We start from the raw sequence: 21,484 nt of genomic DNA on the forward strand, positions 1-21,484 counted from the left end.
ATTTCAGCGGCTACCAAGGGTCATCAATGAGATTATGGCTACCCTGGAAGGCAGAAATGAAGTCCAGTGTGACCTTGATAAGCTGGGGAAAGAGACTTACAAAACTGATGAAACATAGGAGAGAGGAGATGCAACATGATCTATTTAGGGGACAAAAGCCAGCCCCCAGAGTGAGATTAAAAGAAAAAGAAAAAGCCTGGAGAATCCAAGTTGTCCAGAGGTCTGGAGCTTCATCAGAGTGGCCCCCTGCTGCCTCCGAGCCGCCAAATCATGTCCAGCGGAGAGAGTGCAGTGTGAGTGCTGTGTTAAATTCAGACCGTGCTGCCTGAGTCAAGAAGCCTTACTTTCCAGCTTGCATTAACTAGCTTCTAGCTCGTGAATCTTGTTCGCTTTTCAGCAATTCACTCAGCAAATATTTATTGTGTACCTACTCTGCTGATTTTGTAACCACTCTTAAAACTGTGGTGAATCCATAGTTTCCACAAGAGATGAAGAATGACAGGGGGAGGGGGTTGAGAATGAGGGATAATCCCAGTTGTTGAGCCCCAGGCAAAGGAGGCTAAATTGGAGCAACTGAGAAAATATATAGGTTTTTATCCCCAGGGAGATGCTTCCCAGAAGTTCCTCACTTAAGCAGATAAAACAGAAATGGGCTTAAGTTGTAAGGGAACCACGGCAGTTGGGTTTAAGGAATTTGGGGAGAAAAAAAAAGCCACCAACATAGAAAAGCCTCTCTAAGGAGGCATCTTCTTGAAGAGGGTGGCAGCCCATCTTACCCAGACTTAGCCATTTCCTGTCCAGATGGCCTCCCAGGTCCCTTCTTGAGCTAGAACCCCTAGGTCCTTGGAGTCCCATTGCAGGAACACCTGCCTGCAGATTCACCTGCAGTGAGCTCGGGGTATGGAGTGTGACGGCAGCACGACTTTAAGAGATGGCCTCAGGGAGAAGAGCATGTCTTCTGGGCGAGGTGATTTGAATGCATCATGTCATTTCACCTCAGCCTCAAGGTCCCAGAGGGGTGGTGGGAGGGCCTAGAGGCTGGTCAGCCAGCATTCTAGCCCCTGGCTGCAGAACCTAGAAGCTGAGCCTTGAGTCCTTACCTGTCAACTAGTCTGGTGATTCAAGCCAGCTTCCAAGAGATGGGCCATGGCCTGCAGTGCAGATGGATGGGGAGAGGTGATGCTCCTGCTGTCAGTTTGCTCCTCCCTGGTGTCTGAAGCCAAGTCTGGGCGTTGGCCTAACTGAGTAGGCGTGTCTTGAAAGACTGGCTTTAATCATACACGAGCCTGAGTTTTACAACTTTACAGCTGTGGTAAGTGTAGTTTCACAATTTAGAGCAAGTGTCCTCCCCTCTGTGAGCTTTTCTTTTCCTTATGTGTAAAAGGAAGGCTGTGTCCTTTGGAAGCCTGATTTCCCTCGGGCTCTGGGGAAGATGTAGTTTCCAATGAAGGCCACCAGGGGGTACTGCAACTTCACAGAGCTGGCACCCTGTGTTCAGGGAGGGAAGCTGTGGAGGCAGGGGGGAGAGGTTGGCAGAGGTTCCAGGCATTCCTCTGCTGTCTCACCAACAGCAAGGAGACTGAGCTGCCTGTCTCCTGAGTGTCCTTGCAGCATAGCCACTCCCTGACCTTCCATGCTCTGAGGCCAAGCTGGAGCCCCCTCTGGAGGGTCTGAGCTGTGGGGGACCTTTCACCTCTCTTCAGTGTCCCAGCTGTTGCTACCCTCCTGGGGCCAGGGGACAGGCTTTGACCGGCTTTCCTGCTGTCTTGAACGTATCTCCTGGGCATCTCTGCTTGTTCACACTTGCGTCCAGGTATGGGGTGTGCAGGGAGTGCTCTGCAGGTACGCCTTTGTCCCAGACAGGTTTCGGGGTTTGTGGGACCCTCCTGTCCCGACTCTAGATGCTGAAGTAGATGGGATAGGAAGCAAAGCCTAGGGCACTAAGCAGGACAGGCTCTCCCCGTGTGGAGTCACAGCTGTTGGTGACAGCAGTGGACAGGGCTCAGGACATACCACTGTCACTGCACTGGGAGACCAGGGGCTGGGGCAGCCACCTGCCTTGCCAGGCCCATTGTGCCTTGCCCACTGCGGTGCCATCCTCTCCTGCATCCCTCTCCTTTTCCATCCCCCTGCTTTTCTTCTCTTCCTCCATTGCCAATTCACCCGCTTATCGCCTCTCCAAAATGACTGCTCCAGTTTCCTCTCCCAGGCCAGTGTCGCAAGTCTCTGGAAGCCTGGTCTTCTTTCCTTGGACACCTTAGTGGGAAAAGCACGTTTTTCCCCATCCACTAAGACCATTCACCTCTCACAGCAACTGTGTTCCTTCCTCCTGGAGCCTTTGGAAGTTCCTAGTCCAGGATGGCCTGCCCTGTCCCCTGCCATGTTTCACTTCTCTTCTGGTGGCCCTAGCATGTTCACTAGCCAGTACTTAAAGTGATGCTCTCTCCCTCTCTCTAATTCCTTATTTAAAAAATAATTTCAAATTTACAGAAGATTTGCAAGAATAATCCCCATACACCCTTCACTCAGATTCCTCCAGTGTTAACATTTTACCAAATATGTGTATATACTTAGAGACATACAATTTTTTTTTTCTAAACCATTTGACAGTAGGTTACAAACACAGTGTCCCTTTACTTACGCTGCATACTTCAGTGTATATTTCTTAAGAACAGAGACCTCCTCTTACAGAATCACAGTACAGTGACCATCAGGAAATTGACATGGATACAACAGAGTTTGATGACAAACTGTATTCAGACTTGCCACACTCCCACCCCCCAGTGTCCATTGTAGCAAAAGAAAACAAAATTATTTTTTACAGTTCACTATCCAGTCCACAATCATGTATTACGTTTGTTTTCATGCCTTATTTGCCACTTTTATTCTGGAAAATTCTTCAGTCTTTCTTTGTCTTTCATGACCTTAACATTTTTGAAGGAGATAGGCTAGTTATTTTGTAGACTACCCCCCAATTTTGTCTAGTGTTTCCCCATGATTAGATTCAGGTTCTACATTTTTGGCAGGAATATCACCAGAAGTGCTGTTGTATCTTTCACAGTTCATCAGACCATGGTTCTACTCTTGGACTGAGCATGGTTTCTTTACTTATTAGTCTACACTCATATTGGGATCTAATCCCACTACCCACTCTTCTGGCATCCCCATTTTCATCCCACCTGGGTCTGTCCCCCAGCTGTTCAGGTTCTACTTCCCACCACACCCCTGGTTCATAGTCTGTGTCCCCACTGGGTCTCTCATTAAATTCTTGTTCCTGTGTAAGAGACCTTTCTGATACTCAGATCATACCTAGGCTTGTCAGGAAAGCATCATCCTTCCCTGCCCTGCCCTCTTCCCTGGATTCACTTTGACTTATTTATCACTCAGGTGCTTATCCTGCTCCTCAGCCTGTGGACAGACTCCCAAAATGGTGCCATTTTTCCTATTATGATTTTACAATATAAAAATTTAATGATAATAAGGAGGAGGAGGTAGAGGAATACTTAAAATCAATCAGGCATTTGCTATGTAGTGTGGGCTGTGCCCAGGTTTTATCTCAGTGCATCCTGACCACAGCCCTGGGTGCTAGGTACTGTTGTTATTTTACAGATAAAGAAAAGGAGACACATGGAGGTCAAGTGCATGTCCAAGGCCACAGAGTGGCCAAGCAGTGGAACCAAAATCACAGAAAGGAAGGAATAACTTTGGATGCTGAGAGGTGGTTTAAAAAAAAAAAAGTAGGAAAAAAAGTCCTGCTGAGTCTGAGCGCCAGGGTGTGGCATTTAGTGATTTGTCAAGTCTCTGAAGATGACAGGGCTGGATAGGGTGAAGGCTTGGTGGGAGATGTAAATTTGGGAGTCTTTAGCAGAGAGGCAGTAGATATAGTCTTTGGGATCCATGAACTTGCTGAGAAAGAAGTGCAGAAACGATGAGTCAGGGGCTGGCTATCTGGGAGTGACCACAGGTAGGGAGCCTAATGAGGGAGAAGTCCGTGCCATTGGAGGCTCTTTTCTCTCCCTAAAGGGACAGGTCCTGGGTTCAGGAGGCAGAAGATGGCAGTCAAGGGTTCACCAAACACACATTGCTCTCTTTTCTGCACTGGGTCAAGCAGACACTGTTTTAGGTGCTGGGAACATAGGGAGAATAAAGTCACCTTGCTCGGCAGAGTTTGTGGTCTCGTAAATCCTATATTATTCTTATTTAGGACAGTAGAAGAGTTGTTGTTTTTAATGCCATTGGTGTGTGAGACACATTTGTCAGAACTATCTCCAAAACGCAGAGTATCAGTGCTAGGAAGATCCTTAGAACTCATATATACCAGCATCCATTTGTCCTATGAAAAACGGAAGCCCAGAGAAACCCAGGAACTGACCATCACTTAGACAAGTAAGTTGGTGGCTAAGTCTTCTGGGTGCAGATCCCGCCACCCACAGCATGACCCCTGTTATTGTCCAGCTTAGTTGAGGGAATTCTGTTGGGAGCCAGGCTGTCTCTGGAGGGATAGAGAGCTCAACTTTTGGAAAGTCAGCATCACATTGAGTAGAGGGATTATTTAGTCAGCTGGCCCTCTTGGGAGGGCAGAATCCCCTACCTCAGTGGGATTCTGCTGGAGTGCACCACCATCCACCATATTCCTGGCACATTCTAGGCTTTACTGAACCTATTGGCTAGTTCAAGTACTTCCTGAGGGTTTCCCATGCACTTTGCCTCTAGACTTGACCATTTCTGCTACAGGCATGGCTGCCCCCACAGTCAGCCAGAGTGCCCCCTTCTTCCTGTTAGTCAGCCAGTGCACACAGGGTATCAAGTCTACCTTGGGGTCATCTCTTGAACCTGTTCTCTCATCATTCCCAATGTCATCACCTGTGTTTATCTCTCCCGGAAATTGCAGCAAGCCCCCAACTCTTTTCTCTGCTTTCATTCATCCCCTCTCATCAAATTCTTGCACATTGCTGTCAGGACAATCCTCTAACCATAAAATCTCATGATTGTAAGGGAGTGTATATGTCCATTTCCCCAGCATCCATGTGACATGCTATTATATCATCTTCCTGTCAAGTGGCCATCCAGCCCATTTCAGTTACGTTTTTATGCATTGCATTTCAATTTTAAACAGATCTATTTAAAAGTGCTTTACTTCTATTGAAGTAAAATATTTTTATTCTTTTATATACTTGTTTTATGGGTGTAATTTCCTCGAGTCTCTCTGAAGGTGTTAATAAGAAAGGTTTCTAAGTTCTCTTTGTTTACTAGATTAACTCTTCTCTCAGAGGTGGGTTGCTTTGCTTTCTCTCCTTCATGCTTCTTCATGAGCCTGGCTTTCCCCTAATGTCCTGTGAATCTTGATCATTCTTTCATGTTTATAAAGGTGATACTAGATTGCTCAGTATTAGAGGCTGGTGTGGGCCTCCACAGTATTCTGTGTTCTCTGTTCCACAAGCATACCTGAACACCATGGCTGTTTTGCTTTGCATGGGGAATAGGTGAGCTTCCCTACAGAGTGTGTGCAGGGGATGAGGAGTGGAAGATGTTACCAGTCACTTCTACTCAAAAATAGTATGCTTAACAAAAGAATATTTTAATTATTCATTTAAATATTATAGTAGGTTTTCAATTATCACTAAGATCATTCAGCTTCTAAAAATTGTACTTTTTCTTATAGGGAGTCAATTTTTCTTTTTGTACTAATTCTCAGAGCCATATGGATCCATGTTCTAATTTGAATGCTTATTCTCTAGGCCCATTGCACAGCTTCCCTCCAGAGATTTATTTTCATGACTTCCTCTCATGTTTCTTGATTCCATGTCTTCTTTGGATTTCTTGGAGAACTTCCTTGAGTACTTCTCTCAGAATCCGTGGATTGAAAAACCTTCAAGTCTTTGTATATATGAAAATGTCTGTATTTTGTAATCACACTTGAATGATAGTTTAGTTGGGTATAAAATACCGGCTTCAAAGTACACTTCCCTCAGAATTCTGAATACATTTTCAATTTCCTTCCTGCAGTCTAGTGTTATGAATTAGAAGCTTGGAGATGATTTGATTATCTCTTTATTATTACTTTATAGGTTAACCTGTTCTTTCTCTGAGAGCTTTTAGGATCTTATCTTGCTCCTTAGAATTCTGAAATATCATGAGAATGAGGCTAGGTGTGAGTCTTTTATCATTTACCTCAATTATATACCCTTTCAATGTGAAGATTCCCACTGCTGGGCGTGGGAGATTTTCTTCTTTGTTGGTTCTTTATTCTCTCCATTTTAAGCATTCTTATCTTTTTGGAAATCATGTTAGTTAGATATTAGACCTCTTGCACTGATCATCTGTATCTTTTAACTTTTCTCTCTTGTCCTCTTACTTTTGCTCTGGAGGCTTTTCCTTGACTTTTTTCTTCCAGCTGTTCTGTTGAATTTTTATATTTTGACAATTTAATTTCAGTTTCCACAAACTTTTTCTTTTTTACTTGATTCTCTTATTAGCCTGTTCTTATTTTAAAGATGTATTTATTTATTTATTTGTGAGAGACAGAGAGAGTGTGAGAGAGAGAACACGAGCAGGGTGAGGGGCAGAGGGAGAAGCAGACCCTCTGCTGAGCAGGGAGCCTAATGTGGGGCTCGATCCCGGGACTCCAGGATCATGACTTGAGCCAAAGGCAGATGCTTAACCAACTGAGCCACCCAGGCGCCCCATAGCCTGTTCTTATTTTAGAGATGCAATATCTTTGGGTCTCTCCGAGATACTAACTGGAATTTAAAAATTATCTGAATGTTCTATGTTCTGTGTCCTCACTGCTCCCATAGTTGTTCTTTCTCCTTAATTCTGTTAGGAAGAGAGCCTCCCTTCTCCACCATCTTTTCTAGTGTTTGTCTTGGCTGAGCTGTTATTTGTTCCTGTGATCTCCTCTGCTATCCACATTCCCAGAAATTTATTTAAACCTTTAAAACTTTGACAGTTGAAAAGCCATTCTACCATTTGATAGAAATTTTGAGGGAGGCCCTTAAACTGCCTCTCTCCCATCTAAAGAGTATTTTGAAACAGTCTTTGATGTTTATTTTGCAACAAAATGGCAGCCGATTAAAGTTGCTACCTAGAAATAGCTTCTGTGTTTTGAATGAATCTCCAACAGAACAGGCCCATGACTTTGCTATGTTGTTACCCTGAAGAGGCCTGGGCTTCACTGAAAAGCCAGAAAAGTCCTGCTGTCCAGGAGGCCTCCTAAATTCTGCACTTCAAGATATGATTCCCAGGAATGGCAGGGAGGATAAAATTCCCCCCTGTCACTGCCAACAGTGACCCTGGCCATTTTGGGAGGCTCTGGGCTCAGCTATTGAGCTCTCCTGACATCTTTCTTTATTTCCCAGCCAGAGCTTAAATCTCAGCAAAAGAGCACAGTTTAGGAACAATTGTCATAATCTCTGTGTCTCATCTGTCCCTGTGATCAGAAGATTCTCAGACTTCATTCGAGGGTTTTGCTAAGAGGCCTCCTATTACAACCCATTGGGAAAGAGATAAAGGGAACCTTTTCTAGTGGGTTGTCTGGGGTCTTCTTGGCGAAATCCCCAGATGAGGAAACACAAATGCATTATAAGAACAATGGAGATGTTAACTTCTCGTCGTGTGCTGTTAACGAGGACTATCTCCAAGGGGTGCAATCATACATACTTTCTTTCTACTTTATACATTCCTGTATTCATAGAATTTTATGGCAGATTTGTGTCATTTTTGTCATCATGAAGGAAACAAGGACTAGCCTGGCCCCTGTCTACCCCACAGTCTGCCCCCGACTCCCCCACCGTGTCCAGCCTTATTTCCTACTCCTTTCCAAAAGGACTGGTAATCCGACTCCCACTGTCCCCCTGTGGGTCTCATGGTTGCTTTATATTATCTGCTCAGTGAATACTGAACAGATCAGTGATGGATGATGAAACTAGTGAATGAGGTTTCTGTCTCTATCCTTAGACTACGTCTTTCCAGACTTGACTGAGAAGGCGGGTCCAGTAGAAGACACCAGCCAGGGTCAAGAGGTGCCGAGTCTGCCCTCCCCCTTGCCCAAGATGAACCTGGTGGAGCCACCATGGCATATGGCTCCTGGCGAGGAGGAAGAGGAAGAGGAGGAAGAGGAGGAGGAGGAGAGGGAAAAGGAGGAGGTAGAGAAGGAAGAGGAAGAGGAAGAAGAGGAGCTGCTGCCTGTGAACGGATCCCAAGAAGAAGCACAAACTCAGGTCCACAGCTTTTCTCCCACCAGCAGCAGCCAGATGCCTGGGGCTGCCAAACACAGGCATGAAGAATCTGGGGACCAGGCCTCCTCAGATGTGGAGGTGGGGAGCAGCATGGAGCCCAGCCTGTCGCCACCTGCAGTCACCCCAAGTACAGTGACCCTGGGGGGTCAGGACTTCATCAGCCAGGAGGCAGGGGGCGCAATGCTGCAAGTCACAGGGCATGGGGTAGAGTTTGAGGCCCCTCAGGAAGTAAGCGAGGAGGCCACTGTGGGAGCAGTGGGGCTGGCTGGCAAGCAAGGGGAGATGCCGTCCTTGGCGTCATTCCCTCAAACAGAAGCTCCCAGTGGGGCTGAGAGCCCAGATGAAGACCCCCTTTACCTTGGAGTCTCAGCCTCTTTCCCCCTGGCCCCCCGAGATGTGGAGCTGACACCTTCCTCTGCTACCTTGGGGCGAGAAGACCTGAGCCAGCAGCCCCAGGAAGGACAGGCTGCCGAAGCCCAGTCCAGAATACCCTGGGATTCTACTCAGGTAAAGTAACGGCACATGAAGGCCATCTGGCTGCAGCTTTCTCTAAGGAGCCTGGTCATCCCCTGGCTGCACAGTGGGGCTGAGAGGGTCTGCCAGGCTGAGGTGGGAGGCCCCTGTATAGCATGTAGAACCCCAGGAGAACTTTTGGGATGCACACCTCCTCGCCCTGCTTGGATGTTCTCACCACACTTAACACGCAAAGCTCCTGGAAGAGCTTGGCTTCCCTGGCCTGGCCTTGTTCACAGCTACTGCTGCCACCTGGGGCCTTCCCACTGCCTGACCTGTGCCCCCACCCCCATCTCCACCCCCACCCCTGTACGTGCATCACCCTCTTCTCTCCTCCTCACGCCTGCCCAGCACGCATGCCCAGGCCAGTGCTCATACCTGGGAAGGGACAGAAGGGAAGGGAGGCCCAAATTGCCAGCCCCTGCATCTGGCCTGCAGGCCTGTTTTTGTTTGACCTACGGAACATGAAACCCCTGCAGGGTTGCCACTGAAGGCCTGTGGCTGGGGCAAGCCCTGTCAGGCCCCTCCTCTCATTGAAGACATCATATGTGTGGTCCCTGGAGACATCTGGGGATGCCACCCTGCAGAGGCTGTCAGCTCCCACCTAGCTGTCACGAACCTGCAGCTGGCCTTCCCCTTCCGGCTTCTCAAAGGGTTTCCATCTGTGCTTTCTCTGGATGCCTTTCCTTGTGCCTTTGTAACTGTCGCCCTTCTTTTTGTTTCACTGTCCAGGTGATCTGCAAAGACTGGAGCAATCTGGCCGGGAAGAACTACATCATTCTGAACATGACGGAGAACGTAGACTGTGTGAGTGCTGAGCTAGGCGGGGACCATAGGGAAGGATGGGAGTGGGTGGGCGGGCTGAGTGTGGGCCGAGGGAGCGCACGGGGCATGGGGAGGGGCTTAGCCTAACCTAGGGGAGGAGCCAGCCCCCACCCTTGTCTAAAACCCATGTTTAAATTCCTAAGGGCTCTTTTATTCTTGCCCCACTCTGTGTTTAATTTCAAGGAATAGTTTTGTTCATGTGTGCAATGTCTTATCTCCTGGAGGATATTGAAACAGTCTTTAAAAAAGTTGCTTTCCTTATTTGTTAGTTCTGGCCTTGGTTTTCTCACATGTCTTTGCTCCTCAGATGTCTGGTGGGTTCTTTCAGAGCTATTTAAGGAGGGCCATCAAAAAGCTGGTTGAAGCTTTGAGCTTGGAGTGGGGTTTGTTAACTGTGGCTTCTCAGGAGGGTGGACTGGCTGGGCCATTTGACAGTTTTTAATGTCAACATTTTTAGGTCCTTCCTCTTGGGCGACTAGATTCTTTGAAAAAGGAACGTCTGTCCTACTGGGAGCATAAAGGGCTGGTTGCCAGCGTTCTGGGAGCCAGGCTGGGGAGACGGCTGTTCTCCTCAGTGTTAGAGAAGGCGTGCACGGATAAATTCATTTACTCCCTCTTGGAGTGTGAGCCCCCTCCCACAGTTGTGCCCCGTGTCCTCTGGGTCAGAGGGCCTCTATTTTACCCTCTTTGCAAAATCAATTTTCAGTCTTCTGCCAGGGGACAGGGACATTTGTCAGCTCTACAGTGCTGGGGAGAGGAATTAGGGATCCAGCTGCTTCTTAAACAGCCTTTCAAACAGTTTTCCTATTTTTAGAACCATTTTCATCGTCCCTTCCAAAGGTAACCAGTGCTGCTTATTTGAGAGCATTTTAGTTGGGAGTTTGACAATGTAAGTGTGATTGCTTCTCAGCTTGTCCCATTTTGGCTTAGGATTTGGCTCTTTGGGGCTTGCTAGATTAGGAAATCCTAACTCATCCATATGCCTCCAGTGCCCAGACTTTGTTGCTCTTGTTTCCTCTTCTGTTTTGTTTTGTTTTTGTCTTTGTGGTTTTAGGCCTTGAAAAAATTCTTTACTTTCGTTTAGTGGATTTGGGGAAAAATGAAAGTACATGCGTGTGTTTCATTCAAAAGTGACCCAGGAGATTGTTTTCTTTTTTCCCATTATAAATAATAAAGAAGTGGATTTTTTTTAACATGATTGATACATTTTAATCTGTTGCAGTGATTTTTTATTCTTATTGATGCTTACATGCCCCATCTCTGGCCAGTGAGACCCTCTTTGAGTTGGCTTCTAAGTTTTTTTGACCAACCTGTTAGTGTTTAATAGATTCCTTGCTTTCTGGTGTAATAAGGTGTTTGGGCTCATCTTATACTTTCCTTCCCCCACACATGAAATCATCATTTCTCCAAGCCCTCATTCCTTTTATTGGGAAATGATACTTGGAGACCACAGTATGGGTCCTTGAGACTCTTAAATTTTGTATATGCATATTTGAACAATAAAGTCTAAAGATAATGTCTGTCTTCTTTCCAAATAACACATACATATATAAAAATGCTTTCATTCTGCTTCCCCCCCCCCTTTTTTTTTAAAGATTTTATTTATTTGACAGAGAGAGACACAGTGAGAGAGGGAACACAAGCAGGGGGAGAGGAGAAGCAGGCTTCCCGCTGAGCAGGGAGCCCAACTCGGGGCTCGATCCCAGGACTATGGGATCATGACCTGAGCGGAAGGCAGACGCTTAACAACTGAGCCACCCAGGCGCTCCACTGCTTTCCCTGTTTTTGTCTTGTTAGTTTTTCTCATTTACTATTTGACCTCTGCCTAATTAATCATTATTTTTTTCATGATGGATTTTTTTATTGTGGTAAAAATATCTAACAAAAATTGATCATTTTAACCATTTTTAAGGTATTACAGTGGTGTTGAGTATGTTAACATTGTTATGAAACATATCTCCAGAACTTTTCATCTTGCAAAACTACACTCTGTGACCATTAATCACTCTCCCAGGCCCCTAACCACCACCATCCTACTCTCTGTCTCTAGGAATTTGGCTTCTTTAAGTATGTCTTACAAGTGGAATCATACAGTATTTGTTCTTCTGTGACTGTCTTATTTCATTTAGTAGAATGTTCTCAAGGTCCATCCATGTTGCAGTGTGTGTCAGAATTTCTTCCTTTTTTAATTCTGAATAATATTCCATGGTATGTATAGACCACATTTTGTGTATCTGTTTGTCTGTCAATGGATATTTATGTAGCTTCCCCATCTTGGCTATTGTGAATAATGCTGCTATGAACGTGAGCCCACCAATATCTCTTTGAGACCCCATTTCAAAACCCATACACACCCAGAAGTGGAATTGCTGGATCATATAGTACCTCTGTTTCTGATTTTTAAAGAAATCCGTATTGTTTTCTACAGTGACTACACCATTTCACATTCCCACCGGCAGTGGACAAAGGTTCCAGTTTCTCCACATCCTCACCAACACTTGTTTTCTATATTGTGTGTGTGTTTTGTTTTTTAAAGATTTTATTTATTTGAGAGAGAGAGAGAGTATGAGTGGTGGGGTGGGGGGGCGGTGGTGGGGAAGGGAGAAGCAGGCTCCCCACTGAGCAGACCCTGGGATCATGATCTGAACTGAAGGCGGCTGCTTAACTGACTCAGCCACCCAGGCACCCGTTTTCGTTTTTTTTTAATAGTGGTCATCCTAATGGGTATGAGGCAGAATCTCACTATGGGTTTGATTTTCATTTCTCTGATGATTAGTGATGTTGAGCATTAGTCATTATTATTAACAGTCAGTGCTTATTTTGCTTTATCAGTATATTTGTTTCTTTGCTTACACGTCTTTTCACATCCCCATTCCTTTCTTGTGAATTTAATTGCCTTCTTCCTGAAATATACCCCTTAGTAGCTCTTTCTATAAGGATATATCTATATCAGCCCTTATTAGTGTAAAGAATGTCTTTAATTTTCTCATGTTCTTTTTTTTGTAGCTTTTTATTTTGATATAATTTCAGAAAACTGCTACAAAGAAATCCTGTGTATATTTCAGCCAGAATCACCAGCTCTTAGCATTTTCCAAACCATCTGAGAGTAAGTTGAGACACATTTGAGATATAGTTAGGTTTTTTTTGTTTCTGTTTGTATTCAGTTTTGGATTTTTTCCCCCTCATCCTTGTTGATTTAGTTGTATTTTTGAGCATGTAAAACATTAATATGGTTCTAAATATCTAAATGACACAAAAATGTATGCTTAAAGAAATACTCCTCTCCCCATCACCTCTTGCCCTCCATTCCCACCCACTCCCTCTAGGTAACCAGTCTCATTAGTTTCTGGTTATCCTTCTGGGTTTCTTTTTATAGAAATAAGCAGATAGATATATAATTTTTTGCAGGAAGTGTAGCATATTATTTATATTTTTATCACTTTGCTAGGGCTGTCATAACAAAGTACCACACTGGATAGCTTAAAAACAAATTTATTCCCTCACTGTTTTGAAGACTGGAAGTCCAGGATCAAGGTGTCAGGAGGATTAGTTTCTCCTGAAGCCTCTCTCCTTGGTTTGCAGATGGCCATCTTCTCTCTGTGTTTTCACATCATTGTCCCTCTGTGCTTGACTGTGTCCTTCATCTCCTCCTCTTGTAAGGATCCCATCAGATTGGATAGGGTCACCCTAACAACCTCATTTTAGCTCAGTCACCTCTTGAAAGACCCTGTCTCCAAATACAGTCACAGTCTGAGATACTGGGGGTTAGACTTCAACATATGAATTATTGGGGGGACACATACTCAGTCCATAACATTATTCTTTTGTATTTTGCTTTTCTTGCTTAACAGTATATGCTGGAAATCACTTTATGTTAGTGCATGGAGATTATTCTCAATCATTTTGTGTATGTATTATAGATTATTTATTAAATTTCCTTTGTGTGGGCATTTGGGTGGTTTCCAGTATTCTGCAGTTACTTACAAGGCTGCATCGAATAACCTTGTGCGTATGTACTTTCGTGCTGTTGGGATGTATCTTCAGAGTAAATTCCTGGAAGTGGGATTGCATATGCAGTTTGTTAGATATTACCAATTTCCCATTTCTCTCTCATTCTCATTAGAAGTTTATTGGGCCTTATTTTTCTATCTGTAATGTCTCTTAAAACACTTTTATGCTTTCTCTTTTTAAAATTTCTCTGATGAGGGGTGCCTGGGTGGCTCAGTCGGTTGAGCATCCAACTCTTGGTTTCAGCTCTTTGGGGTCCTGGGATTGAGCCCCACATGGGGCTCCATGCTCAGCAGGGAGTCTGCTTGAGGATTCTCTCTCTCCCTCTCCCTCTACCCCTTCCGCTGCTCATGTTTTCTCTCTCTCTCCAAAATATAAATAAATAAATAAATCTCTCTGATGCATTCTGAGTGATTTCCTAGCTTTAGCTTCCAAATTAATAACTCTCTTCAGCAGTGTCTAATCTTTTGTTTGATCCATCGATTGGATCTTTAGTATAGATAACTGTTTTATATTTTTAGAATTTCTCCTTGGTTCCAAATCCCTCCCTTTATTCTTTATTTTGTTCCCTTCTTTCATTATGGTTTCTATTCTTTCATTTTCTAAATTATTTTAAGTATATTGATTTCATGATCTCTCACCTTTTGTTTTAGTAACACAACATCCTGGGATGTCAGGTCTCCTGTTGGTGGCTTTGTACCTTGTTTCCTTGTATGGATCATTCTTCATTATTGTGATCTCCTCTTCAACCCCGGGTTGTAAAAGAGTTCCAACAGAGTGGTTTCAGGGAAACTTTGGGAGTTCCAGGAGTCCTAGGTCAGCTTTCATCTTAATCTCTTGGCTTGAATTTTTATATCATGAAGGACTGCCATTTGGACTCCAAACCCAGGTGAAGCACAAGTGATCTTGGATAATCTTTTTCTCCTACCCATGGACCCCGGCAGATGGCAGAGCCCATTACAGCTCCTCCAGGAGATCAGGAATGTTTTTGAGTCCCCATTTCACTGAAAGGGCTGCTCTTTGGGGCTTCAGGCTCCATCCTGGTACTCTGCTCTAATTCTTCATCTCACGTGGGCCAAGAGCATGTAAGCATTTAAAGCCAAGTCTCCAGCTCCTGGGTTCCATTTCTAGGCCCTGGACCCCCACGAATTGCTGCAGCTTTAGCACCTGCTCACTCTTCTGGCTTTGAGTTCCTCTGTTTCTGCCTATATTTTTTCCCCAAGCATTGCTCTGTGTTTGTAGCAAGGTGGACGAGCAGGACTTTCATCAGCTCTATCTGCTGTATTGCCACAAGTCAAAATGATGGGCTCGGTCATATGTCCCTTCCTGTTTACCATAAGGACCATTCCAGACACTTGGAGGAGTTGCATATAACTTCAGCGTTGGAAATGGGTGCTTGGACAGTAGCAGGAGAACTGGAGCCCCGACTGTGGGAGAAATGGTGTGATGTGAGGGAAGGACCATCCACCCAGGAGTCAGCAGGGAAGATAGCATTGCACTTAGGAAAAGTTCTAATGACTTACAGTATACATCCAGAAAAGCACAGATCATAAGTGTGCAGCTTGATGGATCATCACAAAAGGACGTAATCAGCCCCCAAATCAAGACACGGAACATGATCAGCACTGCCAAAAACCCTTCTCATTCTCCTTTCCAGACACTGTTCCCTCATGGGAAACCATTTTCTTGATTTGTAACCCCATACATTGATTTTGCATGCTTTTGAACTTTATATAATCATTTAGTAGGTAGTACTTTGTGTCTGGCTGTTTGCCCTCAATGTTCTGTTTTTGAGATTCATCTAGATGGCTGCACGTAGTGAAGTTTGTTCATTGTGCTTCTGTCTAGTATTCCACTTATGTATCCACTCTAATGTTGCTGGGCCTTGGAGTAGTTCCCTTCTTCAGGGGGGGAAACTGAGGCTCAGAGAGGTGCAGTATTGTGCTAAAGGTCGCAGAGCTGATGAATGACAGAACCGGAATTTGAACCCAGATTTATTTGATTCCAAATTCAGGGCTTTCTCCCCAGGCCACTGACACTCAGTTCCCATCTACAGAATAAATGGCATGAAATATGTAGTCACCAGATGCTGCCAGAGTGGACATTGTGGGTCTGTGGGCTTAAGCCGGGCAGACATCTTGACCCAGAGAATGTGGGGTCTGCACACCTGGGGGATCATAGGCCTGTGGCTTGGGGGGAGGCATTGCCTGTGGGGGGAATGCGCTTCTTTTGTAAGCAGGGAGGCTGCTGGGTACAGTGCCTGTGGCTCAGGCAGATGCAGGTTACACACCCCAGCCCTACACATGCACACATGTGCACATGAAGACGGTAAGAACTATTTTGGGAATAGGGCTTTCCTAGCTGCGCGTGGCTATCTCCAGGTACCAGTTTTCTCCCAAATTCAGAACCGAGTTGGCTTTCTGTTCAGCCAGTGAATGCCAAGGCTCGAGCTTGCACCTGACACTTGCCATGGTATCAAGGAACTTGAACCCCCTTGGTGGCCTTTAGGTTGGGATGATGACCAGGAAGCCTCGCTAGCTTGGGCTCTACCAGAAAGGAGATAGGAATGTCAGGGCCCCACATGGTCTGATAAGATGCCTGGGCCTTGCAGGCAGCCCTGACTCAAAGCTCTAAGGCAGGGCACTCAAGAGAAAGCGCAACAGCTGGGATAGGTGCGTTGCTGGAAGATTTGAAGACCAGGAACAGGGGTCAGTGATTTCCTGGTTGCAGAAGGGAGAAGGCTGCTGGAGAGGAGCCTGGGGGTGGAGAGCAGCCGCAGGGCCAGTCCCTGATGGGACTAGGTCGGTAGCCTGCCTGGGTTTCTGCCACTCACTGAGTTCCTGGCCAGTACCTGCCTCTTGTTCTTGTTTTTTTTAATTACATAATCATATATACACAAGGTCGGGAAAATCTAAACAGTACAAGAGAGTGTCAGATGAGAACAAAATCTGCTTATATCCCTCCTCCTGCCCCAGCCCTGCTTCCAGGGGTTACCATTTTAACCATATCTGTTTTAGTTCCTCCGGTCACCAGTGCCACCATAAAAGTACTCAGATAGCTTTCTTGACTCCCCAACTTTGGGCAGTATCTGTGCAATGACAGCCAAGAGGTGAGCATGTTACTGCTCCCCACCTCCGCTCCTGGGTTTGGTGTGCACCTTTGGTCTGTTGCACGCCTGGCCTCCCAGTATATTCATCCCTTGCACTGGACACTTGAATACTCAGGCCCGGCCAGCAGACTTCCGTAGGCCTTCACACACTGCACACCCACTTCCCAGACTTGTTGCACATGAGTGTATCTGTCCCCAAGCTCAACAGTGAGTATCCCCAGGCAGGCCCCACACCCTCCTCATGTGAGAGGCCCAGGCAGGAAGGAGCACCTGGATGCCCAGTGGATATGTGTCTTGGTGTTCCCACAGTTCCGCCCAAAGGCCAAGCTCAGAGTCTCTCGATGGTCTCCAGAGCTACGAGAGCAGTCCCCTCTGGAATAGCCGGATGGCCTTTCCCAGTGTTTGGCTACTAGGAGGTTGGAGGTTGGAGGTTGGAGCGGGGGCTAGACCTGGAGGCAGGGCGTCAGTAGAGCCCTCTCCATCACTGGCTTGGGGGCTCTCTTTCCGTCCTTGTAGGAGGTGTTCCGGCAGCACCGAGGGCTGCAGCTTCTGGCCCTGGTGGAGGAGGTGCTGCCCCGCCATGGCAGTGGCCATCATGGGGACTGGCACATCTCCCTGAGCAAGCCCAGCGAGAAGGAGCAGCACCTTCTAATGACCTTGGTGGGCGAGCAGGGTGAGCAGGGGCAGCACATGGAAGGGGGGCCCAGGGAGGCAGTGTTAAACCAGCACCGTTTCCCGAGGGCCATGAGAGGTCTGCAGAACCACAGGAAAGCACACAGACAGGGCTTTGACCTTGGACCCTGGGATAGCAGGAAGAGGTAGTGGTTGGGCCCGTAGTGTAGGGTTCAACTGGAGTTGAACTGAAGTTCTGGAGAAGAGGAGGAGGGTGTAAATGTCGGGACCAGGAGAGGAAGAGGTGTGGTTTCAGCACCAGAGGAGACAGTGAGTCCTGCACACTGACTGGTGGGGTGCGGAAGGGGCGAGTTCAGAAAAGCAGCAGTGTGGGGCTTTGGGGTGACCGCCCGGTGTCCCATGTGTCAGATGGCAGGCATTCACTCCTTAGTTTGCAATGAGGCCGCATAGGAGAAAGGGGGAGTGCACACACCATGGGGTCTGCATGTGGTCAGGAGGGGGAAAGCAAGCCTCTGGAAGCTCAGGCCAGAGGCTCTCCCAGGGAGCTGGGGGCGCCCCAATGGCCAAGGCTGTGCTGATGATGGTGTCTCCCCCCAGGGGTGGTGCCCACTCAAGATGTCCTTTCCATGCTGGGTGACATCCGAAGGAATCTGGTGGAGGTAAGAAGGCAGGGAGCTCTGGGAGCAGGGCTGCCTTCCCTGAGGGTAGGAGACTGCATGGTGGTGCAAAGGAGCAGAAGACAGAATCTTGCTCTGCACAGCTCCTCCTTTCAGTCCTCCTAAGACACAGTTCCCGTGGGAGAGACAGAGTGCACGAATGCATAGGAATGTATATGCACCACCGCACAGTTTGCGAAAGGGCCCGGAGGGGGTGGTGGTCAGGATAGGACTCAGAGGGAAGGGGACCTCCGAGGTGCCTTGGGGGCCTGATGGGTAAGTGGGAGTCTTGTGGGTAGGTGGGAATTGCCCTAGGAATTGGCAGAGGCCTGGTGGGGTGGGAGAGCGTGATGCAGTTTCAGAAACCACAAGAGAAAGCACGACAGGCATGGGCATGCTCTGGAAGCCATCAACCAGGCACCATCTGGCGGGATGGGGCTCGGGCTCAGGGGAGGGCCCTGCCATCTCGAGGGGCACCTGTGACTCAGTGCAGTTGGCCAGCTGCATGGCAGGTCCTGGAGACATGGGCTGAGGAGCAGGCTGGCCAACCTGTCCTCCTGCACAGCTAGCCACCCCTGTGTAGGGCTGAGCAGAGCCGGGGCCTGGGAGGGGAAGGCCCCCCACTCGGTCCTCCTCCTTGGTCCTCCTGCTCCTTGTTTTACTTTCTCTGCAAGGGAGGACCTTGGGTTCCTCACCTCCTTTCTTCAGGACAGCCACCATGCCAGCTCCTCACTGTGAAACCCAGTGACCTGGTATCAGTCCTCTCCCTTCTCCAAGGCTCTGCAGTGTTTCACAGCTGGGAAAGATGAGCTGTGCGTGACCGTGCACCCCACCTCCTTATCTATTACGCGCAAGGCGGAAAGGTGGTTGTGCTGGTGGTTTGGGGTTTTTTTGATAAGCACACTGAATGCTTACTAAGTGCCAGACTGCGCTGGGTTCTCTCACTCAGCCCTCAGTGCCAGCCCGGGCCTTGTGAGGATTAAATAAGGTACCCAGTTGAGTACCATTGGTGCCCTATTTAAGATGAGAGCTGTAGCCCAGGGAAGGGAAGTGATTCACCCAAGAACGCACAGCCAGGAAGCAACAGAGCCAGGCTTTGGACCAGGTCTGAATGATTTAAGAGCCCAGGCCTTTAAGCATGATGCTGGCCTTACTACCTGGATGGCTACCAAGGGCCTTTCCAGTTGTGAAATTCTGGGTTCATGAACACGGGATGGTGGCGGGGGGGCAGGTGGAAACTTGGGCTGGCCTTCATCTTTTTCCCACAGAAACTTCCTGCCTCTTTCGGCCCCTGGGTGTTCTAGCTTTGCTGGACACTATTCAGACTGACCTGGTCTGGCAAATTTAGCAATTTCATTGGTGGGTGAACCTAGCAAGAGAAACTGATCTTTGGTAACTAAAAAGTCAATAGAGAAAGGTACTGGAAACAGGTTGTTCATAGACACCCAAGAAGAGATGAAACCTGGCCTCAGGGGAGTCCAAGGCAGAAAGGGAGGCTCCCAGGTCTCTGCACTGGGAGCTAGTAGACAGCACCCTCACCCTGGCACCTGTCATCTGATGAGGATGGCACCTCCCCTTCCCTGCTCTCTGCTTGAGATGCTGATTTGTGGAGAGAGCACCTGCCTGGCCCAGTATGGGCACAGCAGCCTCTAGGCTTGAGAAGACCAGCCCACCCAAGACAGCTTGCACTGTGGCAGGGGTACCGGCCAGCCAAATGCCATTGGTGACCACCCACTCTTATGGGAAAAGGGCTGGTGGTGGCCCAGGATGTGGGCTGTCCCCAGCATCCTGTATAGCCCACAGTGGTCAGAACGATGCCAGATCACCTCCATGCCCAAGGTGGAAGCTGTGTTCCAGGGACCTGAATCAATAGTGGAGCCAGACTTCTGCCCCAGCAGGGACACGGTCAGGGCAGAGCCATGGGGGGATGTGAGCAGAGGCTGAGAATGGAGGCATGGGATCGAGAGGCTTGGGGCTGCCCTCTGGTGAACGGATAGGGATTGGGCAGAGACAGGGATAGAGCCCCAGGTGAGCACAGGTCCAGGCCTCTAAGAGAGTGTAGCCAGGAGTATGCCAGCTCTTCTCAAAGCCTGTCCCCTGTCCCTGAGCCCCAACCCCACAGCCCCACAGGGAGCCCTGACACCCAGGACCTCAGCTGAGGAAACTGGCCCCTCTCACCCCCAGATTGGCATCCAGAACTACTCCACTACAAGCAGCTGCCAGGCACGGGCCAGCCAGGTGCGCAGCGACTATGGGACGCTCTTTGTGGTGCTGGTGGTCATCGGGGCCATCTGTGTCATCATCATCGTGCTGGGCCTGCTCTATAACTGCTGGCAGCGCCGGCTGCCCAAGCTCAAACACGTGGTGAGCATGGGGGCACGTCTGCAGGAGGACTTGAGCTGGGGCTGGTGCCTGTGGAGGACAGAGTACCCAGCAGGGAGACTCACTGTCCTCACTGCAGGTGGGGTGGCATTAATGGTCCTGGGATGAGGGGGTCTGTGCCTGAAGCTGCTTGTCCCGAGCCTAGCCCCCAGTTTATCCCTCCTGTCTGCAGGGCACCAGCCCCATCATAGGTGCTAGAGGTGCAGTGGGGGACTGTGGGGAGAGATCAGATGATGTCAGGGAAGCCACTGGTTGTTTAGTGCAAAGGATCATCAGGAGTTTGGTTATGGGAACAGAAGGGAATGGGCATCTGTCGAGGGTCCGCTGGGGGTTCCCTGTGTAGGGTTTCACAGACCAGGGAAGGAACAGTGAATGGTTCCGGTGCCGTGAGCCCGGAGCTGTTCGGGCAGGTGGGGGCCTGGGCCGGGGCACTCGCCCAGCGGCCCTCTCCCATCCCACCGCCGCAGTCACACGGCGAGGAGCTGCGCTTCGTAGAGAACGGCTGCCACGACAACCCCACGCTGGACGTGGCCAGCGACAGCCAGTCGGAGATGCAGGAGAAGCAGCCCAGCCTGAACGGCGGCGGGGCCGTCAACGGCCCGGGGGGCTGGAGCGCGCTCATGGGGGGCAAGCGGGACCCCGAGGACTCGGACGTGTTCGAGGAGGACACGCACCTGTGAGGGCGCCCGCCCGCCGGCAGCTCTGGTCCGCTGTGACCCCGCGACCGTGCCCTCGCCCCGTTGGGGCTGCGCCGGGACGAGCGGGGCGGACCCGGAGCGGACAGCCGCGCCTCCCCTCCCCTCCCGGCCCCGGCCGCTCTCCCGCAGCCCGGCCCTCGGTGCGGGGTCTTCCCGCTTCCCACCGACTCACGGAACAGTCTCGGCACAGCCCTCCCCATTTCCACCTGACGCCCCGAGGGGCTTGTCCCGGAACTGCCCCGCTTCCCCGGCCGCGCCCCGGGACCCCCATTAAAGCCGCCCGGAGACCACGCCGGGCCCAGCTCATTTGCCTGCCCGACTCGTTCTTGCTCCGGGGCGGGACGGGGCGGGGCGGGGGCGGGCACGGGCGCGCAGGGGGCGGGGCGGCGCGGCCCGGGTAGGTCCTCCGGGCGCCAGGCGCCG

At 48.8% G+C, this 21,484-nt stretch overlaps 1 protein-coding gene across 1 annotated transcript in view; it reads left to right on the top strand.

Moving 5' to 3' along the window:
* Nucleotides 1-21,367, top strand: part of PODXL2 (podocalyxin like 2) — a 33,833-nt gene extending 12,466 nt beyond the window's left edge. The window contains exons 3-8 of the mRNA XM_045863765.3: nucleotides 7,957-8,744; nucleotides 9,483-9,557; nucleotides 17,209-17,365; nucleotides 17,923-17,984; nucleotides 20,166-20,345; nucleotides 20,831-21,367. Of these exons, the coding sequence (XP_045719721.2) occupies nucleotides 7,957-8,744; nucleotides 9,483-9,557; nucleotides 17,209-17,365; nucleotides 17,923-17,984; nucleotides 20,166-20,345; nucleotides 20,831-21,043 (1,475 nt within the window). The 3' untranslated portion in view covers nucleotides 21,044-21,367. The remainder of the gene's footprint in view (nucleotides 1-7,956; nucleotides 8,745-9,482; nucleotides 9,558-17,208; nucleotides 17,366-17,922; nucleotides 17,985-20,165; nucleotides 20,346-20,830) is intronic.
* Nucleotides 21,368-21,484: the final 117 nt, after the last annotated feature.

The sequence above is a fragment of the Mirounga angustirostris genome, unplaced genomic scaffold (assembly GCF_029215605.1).
Source record: "Mirounga angustirostris isolate CCGP_5_RB_7025 unplaced genomic scaffold, mMirAng1.0.hap1 SCAF_1, whole genome shotgun sequence".
Classification (NCBI taxonomy): domain Eukaryota; kingdom Metazoa; phylum Chordata; class Mammalia; order Carnivora; family Phocidae; genus Mirounga; species Mirounga angustirostris.